This window comes from Equus caballus, chromosome 5 (assembly GCF_041296265.1).
Source record: "Equus caballus isolate H_3958 breed thoroughbred chromosome 5, TB-T2T, whole genome shotgun sequence".
NCBI classification, from domain to species: domain Eukaryota; kingdom Metazoa; phylum Chordata; class Mammalia; order Perissodactyla; family Equidae; genus Equus; species Equus caballus.
The window spans coordinates 34,316,877-34,324,922 of record NC_091688.1 but is presented as its reverse complement, the minus strand read 5'-3'; the positions used below and the strand labels follow the sequence as shown (position 1 = coordinate 34,324,922).

Here is an 8,046-nt window from a genome sequence, read left to right as displayed (position 1 = left end):
AGCGAAGTTTTTTTTCCTTCAACGTTTTTCCAGCCGACAAACAGGGTTGAATTCATGGAGAAATGAATATTGACTAATCAATCCCATTTTATCCTCCATATCTCCAGATGAAGATTGCGCTTCACTGTGAATATTGAACTGACCGTATTTTTTTCTATATTGTAGGCAAGAGTCTCGTCTATGAAATCAGGAAGTAGTCGAGACTAAGATCTATCCTTAACTGTGAAAAAAGTATTTTTTTTCCTTTAGACTCCAGCTTCTCAGGGCCTATTTATTCATTCCTTTACTAGACAATAGTGTATCGAGCCCTTTCTATGTGCCAAGCACACTTAGGGCAGGCAGATACAAAAGACTCCTTTGGCTGAACAAGGAAAAGCCCTCAACCTAGATCCCTCAATTTGCTATCCTTGGCCTGAGTCTTCCAACGCTCAGGGTCTCTGTAAACTGCAGATACCCCATCGTCTTTCCCGACCCAATCCCACTACCAATTCTAATTCAGTAGGTTTGCTGTGTCACCAAAAACCAGGAAAAGAAATCAACAGACCAAACGGAGGGAAAGTAATAGAGAAGAAAGATAAACTCACGGAGTTTGTTGTTACAAGAACTCCTTTTTCTTGAAGATTGCAAATAAGCACTTTCTGACTTGGGACGACCTGGTTATGGAAAAATCTTGTCCTTTTGGGAAAAAGGAAGAACTGTCCAGCCAAGGAGGTTGTTGTGAGAGGTTCATAAATGTGAGGATGGAAGGAACTTTAGGTTGACTAATGAAAGTTTGCCAGACAGTGTGCATTCTTTGGTATTTACTAGACTATGATGTTGGGAAATGCATTTGACTTTTCCAAGCCTTAGTTTGCTTGTAGTAAAATGGAGATAGAATTGTTGTGAGGATTAAGTGAGACAACCTAGGAGCTTATTAGAAATGCTGATCTCAGGCCAAATCTCAGATCTACCAAATCTGAGTTTTATAAGATCCTCAGGTGATTCACATGCATATTATAGTATGAGAAACACTGGTCTTATCTAACTTAGGTGCCTTTGCATGGTTGATCTTTAACTTGGAATACCCTTTCCCTTGCGTCTGACTAGGCCACCTTTTACTCAGTATCATTTGAGCCCTTACAATATGTCAGACAGTGTGCTTAGAACAGAGGATAAAAAGTTAAATTAAAAACTATGTCTAAACTAAAGACAATGATAGTGCATTCATAAGAAAGACATGTAAAAAAATAAAGTTGAACCTTAACCATGCGATCAAGGTTAACATCACCAGTAATTAGTCATGTTGATTTCACATACACCCCGATATGTGATGAGATGGGCACCTCACTCTGTGGTATTCTTCCCAAAAACCTCAATCTAATCATGAAAAAACATCAGACAAATGCAAACTGAGGGACAAATGCAAACTGAGGGACAATCTATCAAATACCTGGCCAGTACACTTCAGAATGTCAAGGTCATGAAAAACAATGGCAGATAGAGAAACTCTCACAGATTGTGGGGAAGACATGATAACTAACTGCAATCTGATATCTTGGATTAGCTTCTGAAACAGTAAAAAGGCATTCATAGAAAAATTTGGAATCTGAATAAAGTCTACAGTTTAGTTAATTGTTTTGTACCAGTGTCAGTTTCTCAGGTTTGATAAGCGTGCCATGTTAGATCTTAACATCAAGGGAAGCTGGGTGAAAGATATATGGTAACTTTTGGTAGTATCTTAACAACTCTTCTGTCAACCAAAAATTGCTGCAAAACAAAAAGGGCTTTTTTATTTTTCCCCCTTTTTCTCCCCAAAGCCCCCCAGTACATAGTTGTATATTCTTTGTTGTGGATCCTTCTAGTTGTGGCATGTGGGATGCTGCCTCAGCGTGGTTTGATGAGCAGTGCCATGTCCGCGCCCAGGATTCGAACTAACGAAACACTGGACCACCTGCAGCGGAGCACGCAAACTTAACCACTCGGCCACGGGGCCAGCCCCACAAAAAGGGCTTTAAAAAAAAAAAAAAAGTGAAAGTGATTGCCTGTGAGGAGTAGGAATTGGGAGTGGGCTAAGAAACTGCTGTTTTTTTCATTAGAAGGTTTGTAGCAAGATTTGATTTTTTACTAACGGGCATGTATTTTCACTTACTTTGTTCTAGTTTGGGGAGGGGGAGAAACTAGGTGACATAGTTGTGATTACAATAATCAAACTGAGACTATATACAACATAAGGATAGTGAGATGTCTGTTATACAGCAAACAGTCCCCAAAGAAACTAAACCATCAACAACAGTCATTTAAAAGTAAATGAAGTGGTTACTTTGTTTAAATCTTCTATAGAAAAATAGATACCACCCAAATGACAGGATCGGAAGTGTTTTCACAACTAAGCACAATAAAGTTTTCCTTCTTTCACTCTGTATGTGTTTTTAAGGAGAGAGAGAGAGAGAGAAAGACATGTGTTGTGAAATGCTAAGAAATTATCTAAACCCTGTGAGTACCATCATTCCTTTTGAGAAGTACAAACAGGTTGGGGTGATCAATGTTGGAAGTTGGGAGGAAATTCAAGAAAGGGAAAGCGTAATACAGAATGTATATATGATGCCATCTCTTTTTGCAGGTTCCTTCATTGTGAAGCCGGGTTGCATTGGACTTAGGCCAGCTGCAGAAAAAGAGCGTTAAAAATATGAAGTCACAACCAGGGGACAAGTAGGTCATTACTGCAACCTCCTCTCCACCTGCAAGAGATTCCCCTTAGCTAAATGTAATGTAGCATTGTTCTAGTCAAGCCTACCTTCATTTCTGAGATAAAAATAAGTCATCCATTGCTCAAAGGAGAGATAGAGCGTGGATTAGGTTGACCGGGAACTAATTCACACAAGTTCATCCTTGCTCTTATATGTCATTTACTTAACTGGCAGTAAAGTTGAGCCTGAGGATGTTTCCCCAGTCAGTCACTTGCTACAAAAAACACATATTCACTTAATGAATAAATGAAATACACACTTTTTGCCTCAGGGCTCTGTGTCCAACTGTGTTCTAAAGTTTTAATATGTCCAATTTCACAAAAGCTTGGGAAAGATCTGGTAATAACTGGAGTTATGGCCTGTTTGTGAGGTGACAATGCACAGGTTCTAGAATCAGGCAGGACAGAGTTCTTAATTCCAACCCTGCCCTCCCCGCGACACATACATACACACTTAATAGCTATGTGACTTTGAGTAAACTGCTTAACCTCTTTGAACCTCTGAATCCCCATCTTCAAAAAGGGGATTATACCTGTGATGTTGTTGTGAGGATTAAATTAAGATTGGGTATGTCAAGTACCTGGTACATAGTTGACAATCAACTAATAATAATTGCTAATAACTAACATTTGTCGCTCATCTACTATATGCCTGACATTCTCCTTCACCTCTTACATATATTAATTAACTGAACCCTCAAACCAATCTTGAAATAGGTACTATTATCATCCTCCTCCTCACTATATGGAAGGGGAAATAGAAGCTCGGAGAGTTCAACTAACACTGTATATAAAGTAGCAAAGTTGAAAACCTAAGCAGTTTGGTTACACTATAGACATTATGTTACATGGTTGCTATTATTGTTATTATCCTAGGGCCTATCAGCAGAAACTGGATGGGACCGTGCTATTTCTCGCACATGGATAAGATCAATAGTAACTTCAATCATATCACTAGACCTACTGCCTTAGTCTAACAGGTATTATTTTCCAGAGCCAGGACTTGGGGTCTGATCTCTAAAAGAACAGCATATAAACTATTTGTCAGTGTATTAGAGCGCATAGACAGACAGACTAAACTAGGCTCCCCAAACAGAATTTGTATCTTAGGGTCACACATGGGAACCTTGCTAGGACTTAAGTTTCCCTCGATTCTCTGCTTTTCCAACTCACCTCCCCCCTCCCTCTCCCAGCACAGGTCACAGTTCTCTCCCATCAGCCCCCACACTTTGGTCCTGTCTCAATGTGCCTGCCTCAAACTCTTCCCCTTATCCTGTTTTCCCCCATAGAAATCTCACACAGCCTTATGAATTACCTTCACATCCCTCCTTCAGCACCCACCAACATTTTCTCCTTCTGACAGCCTTACCCCTTCATGTACTTAATTGGTTGGAATGAAAACTAACAAGTAGTTTAAAAAGTTTATTTAGATCTATAACTATATTTCACACAACAAAATCAATACATGCAAGTAACAAAATACATAAAATGTAGGTAATAAAAATGTTAACATACCACACAAATGTGAACAGTAATTAGTTCTGCTTGTTTAATGTGGGAGAAGATGATTTTTTAAAAAAGTCAAATGACAAAGACCTCAGTTATAAAACATACTGGGAAGAAAGCTCCATATTTGGGGTGGGGGGGGGGGGATTCCCCTCCACTCTCATTTCTGAAGTTACAGGGCTGGATCACAAAAGTCTAGAGCGCCACAAGCCCAGCCCTTACAGTCATAGCTGACTTGTCAGGAGGGGCCATTCAATCGACCTCCTCAATGACCAGGCCAGTACTGGGGGCTCCCTGGCGGGCCTGAGCTCCACAACTGCTACCCCCAGGGACACCAGGCCCCCCATAGAGCCTGGAGAAGATGGGCCGGCAGATTTGCTCCAGTTCCCTCTTCTGATGCTCATACTCCTCCTTCTCTGCCAACTGATTGCGCTCCAGCCAGGCAAGGACTTCCTGACATTTGTCGTGTATTTTGCACCTGTCCTCTTCAGGAATCTTGTCCCTAAGGCTTTCCTCTTGCAAGGAGCTCTTCACATGGAAGACATGGGCCTCCAGAGAGTTTTTGGCAGCTACTCTGTCCTTCTGGGCCTCATCCTCAGCCTTGTACTGCTCAGCCTCACGCACCATCCTCTCCACCTCTTCCTTGCTCAGCCGGCCCTTGTCATTGGTGATGGTGATCTTGTTGGCCTTGCCTGTGCTCCTGTCAGTGGCCATCACACTCAGGATGCCATTGGCATCGATGTCAAAGGTCACCTCGATCTTGGGGACTCCACGTGGGGCAGGAGGGATGCCACTGAGCTCAAAGCGCCCCAGCAGATTGTTGTCCCTGGTCATGGCCCTCTCACCTTCATACACCTGGATCAGGACCCCAGATTGGTTGTCTGAGTAGGTGGTGAAAGTCTGGGTCTGCTTGGTAGGGATGGTGGCATTCCTCTGGATCAACGTGGTCATCACTCCACCTGCTGTCTCCAGCCCCAAGGACAAGGGAGCCACATCCAGCAGCAGGAGATCCTGCACTTTCTCACATTTGTCCCCCATCAACACTGCTGCCTGCACAGCAGCTCCATAGGCCACAGCCTCATCCGGGTTGATGCTCTTGTTCAGCTCCCTGCCATTGAAGAAGTCCTGCAGCAGCTTCTGCACCTTGGGAATGCGGGTAGAGCCGCCCACTAGGACAATGTCATGGATGTGGGCCTTGTTCAGTTTGGCATCCTGCAGGGCCTTCTCCACTGGCTCCAAGGTGCTGCGGAAGAGGTCTGAGCACAATTCCTCAAACCGGGCTCGAGTGATGGACGTGTAGAAGTCCATGCCCTCAAACAGGGAATCGATCTCCAGAGTGGCCTGGGTGCTGGAGGACAAGGTGCGCTTGGCGCGCTCACAGGCTGTGCGAAGCCTGCGCAGGGCCCGCTTGTTCCCGCTCAGGTCCTTCCCGTGCTTTCGTCGGAATTCCTCCATAAAGTGGCTCACCAGTCGGTTGTCAAAATCCTCTCCACCCAAGTGAGTGTCTCCAGCTGTGGCCTTCACCTCGAAGACACCTGCGTCGATAGTGAGGACTGACACGTCGAAGGTGCCCCCACCCAGGTCGAAAATGAGCACGTTGCGCTCTCCGGCGCCCCTCTGGTCCAGCCCATAGGCGATGGCGGCCGCTGTGGGCTCGTTGATGATCCTCAGCACGTTGAGCCCCGCGATGGCACCCGCGTCTTTGGTCGCCTGGCGCTGCGAGTCGTTGAAGTAGGCGGGCACCGTGATCACAGCGTGCCTCACCGGCTGGCCCAGGTACGCCTCGGCCGTCTCCTTCATCTTGCTCAGCACCATGGACGAGATCTCCTCGGGGTAGAACGCCTTGTCCTCCCCGCGGTAGGACACGCGCACCTTGGGCTTGCCGCCGTCACTCACCACCTGGAAGGGCCAGTGCTTCATGTCCGCCTGCACAGTCGCGTCCGCAAACTTGCGCCCGATCAGCCGCTTGGCGTCGAACACGGTGTTGTGCGGGTTCAGGGCCGCCTGACTCTTGGCCGCATCTCCGACCAGCCGCTCGGTGTCGGTGAAGGCCACGTAGCTGGGCGTGGTGCGGTTGCCCTGGTCGTTGGCGAGAATCTCCACGCGGCCGTGCTGGAACACGCCCACGCAGGAGTACGTGGTGCCCAAGTCGATGCCTATCGCCACTTCCCTGGGGGTCGACATGGCTGTGGCTTCTCGCGCTCCTGGGGACGAGTCGGATATGGAGTCGGATGCACGAGCCTGCGGCGCCTGGTGCTGCTCAGCCGTCTGGGTGCGCTCAGCCGTGCTGCCCTTCACTTGGCTCCTGTGCCGCCAGCCCAGCTCGGATCTGCTCGGCTCCGCTTCCACGAGCTCTTTATACAGTTGCAGGGGACCCGCCTCCCTCCGCCCTCGCCGCCGCGAACCTTCCGGCGCTTTCGCGAGGAGCCCAGAGCCGCCCGGCCCTGCCCGCGCGGGCTGACGCAGCCAGGGGGCGCCGCGCCGGCTCCGGGAGAAGGTTGGGACTTGGCTATGCCGGGCCCACCCTTCTCTGACGCAGAGCTGCGGAGAAGGTTCCAGCGTCTCCTGGCTGGTTCTAGGGGCGATCGGTTGTGGCAGAAGCCGGGTAAGCAGTAACTTCCCAAGAGAACCAATTCTCGCCCTGGTTGGCGGAAGAAGGCCGGTCTGAGTTCAGCGGCTCAAGAAAAGCTGAAAGTATGTTACCATGCGGATAGAGCCACGGCCTCAAAGCCAGGAATTTAGTTATGTTTTTAAAGTCAACATTTTCTTGTCTCGAGATTTAAAGGCAGTATTTTCGAATTTGTGACAGATGGGTCGCCTGATTCTGGTTGGGGAAACGGAGCTAGAGACAGCGGTAAGGTTAAGAGACACGCTGTAGAGAGGAGTTTCCGCAGCGGCATTGGTGGTTCAGTGGTAGAATTCTCGCCTGCCACGCGGGAGGCCCGGGTTCGATTCCCGGCCAATGCAGATGAACGTTTTCCTCTGACCCGTTACTCTACGTGTGTGTGGTTTTTTTTCTATTATAGCGTTTACAACAATAAATAAACGAAACCACTTAGCTGAAGGCTGGGTTCTTTTGATTAGCTTACTTCTGCTTTACAAAGTGGGTTTCTTGAAGGGAGCAGAGACCTGGCGCCGTGGCACCCTGACTCAGGGATGACCTCGTCCCCACCCACCCTGGAGAGAACTTGGTACTTGGGGAAGGAGGCTGCAGATGAACTGTGGTGAAATATCCCCCTATTGTCGAGACCCGTCCCTGACACTCGTATCCCCGAGAAGCATCGAACCCAGAGGCAGGTCGGAAGGCGCCGTGTGCATTTTTCTCTGAGGCCACTAGTCAGGTGGGGAATAAATTCCTGCACGCCGCAGTCCATCCTATGCCCTGAAAGCCAGAGGGCGAGTGAGTTCACTGATCGGCGAAGCCACCTACCTCCTGTCAGTCTTGTGGCCTTACAAATTGGGTCTTCGCCGTGTCTCACTTTCTTTAATCCAGAACATCTTATTTGAGCTTTCTCGTGTTTCTACTGGGCGTGGACTTCTACTGAGAAGTCAGGAGGAGGAGCCTTTCCAGAGACCGGAAGGTGGAAATGGAGGAAAGAGAAGCAAAAGGTCTCTGTAAGCTCCTGTCTCCCTCCTGACAGGCCGGGCTTCCACTGTGCTAACGAGGACGCGATCTAACGGGAACGTGATACTTTCTAATGGTGAACTTTAGTAGTGTATTTTTTGTAAGATATCGTCATTTGTCTGATTAAAGGGAAACTAATTTTTAAAAAGAGAAACCAAAAACTCATGCTCCATAGTGGCTCTTTTCTCCC

The 8,046-nt window shown here is 47.5% G+C and overlaps 1 protein-coding gene and 1 non-coding gene across 2 annotated transcripts; one reads left to right on the top strand and one right to left on the bottom strand.

The window, feature by feature from the left end:
* Nucleotides 1-4,134: 4,134 nt before the first annotated feature.
* HSPA6 (heat shock protein family A (Hsp70) member 6) lies at nt 4,135-7,993 on the bottom strand. Its single transcript, XM_001488139.7, has one exon. It carries the CDS (start codon nt 6,413-6,415, stop codon nt 4,484-4,486), a length of 1,932 nt encoding a protein of 643 aa, XP_001488189.2. The 5' UTR covers nt 6,416-7,993; the 3' UTR covers nt 4,135-4,483.
* TRNAG-GCC (transfer RNA glycine (anticodon GCC)) lies at nt 7,128-7,198 on the top strand. The gene has a single exon. It is a non-coding gene; the product is annotated as a tRNA-Gly (tRNA).
* Nucleotides 7,994-8,046: the final 53 nt, after the last annotated feature.

Bases quoted from the DNA above. Each gene is read 5' to 3' on its own strand.
- HSPA6 (XM_001488139.7), bottom strand. From the start codon at position 6,415: ATGTCGACCCCCAGGGAAGTGGCGATAGGCATCGACTTGGGCACCACG.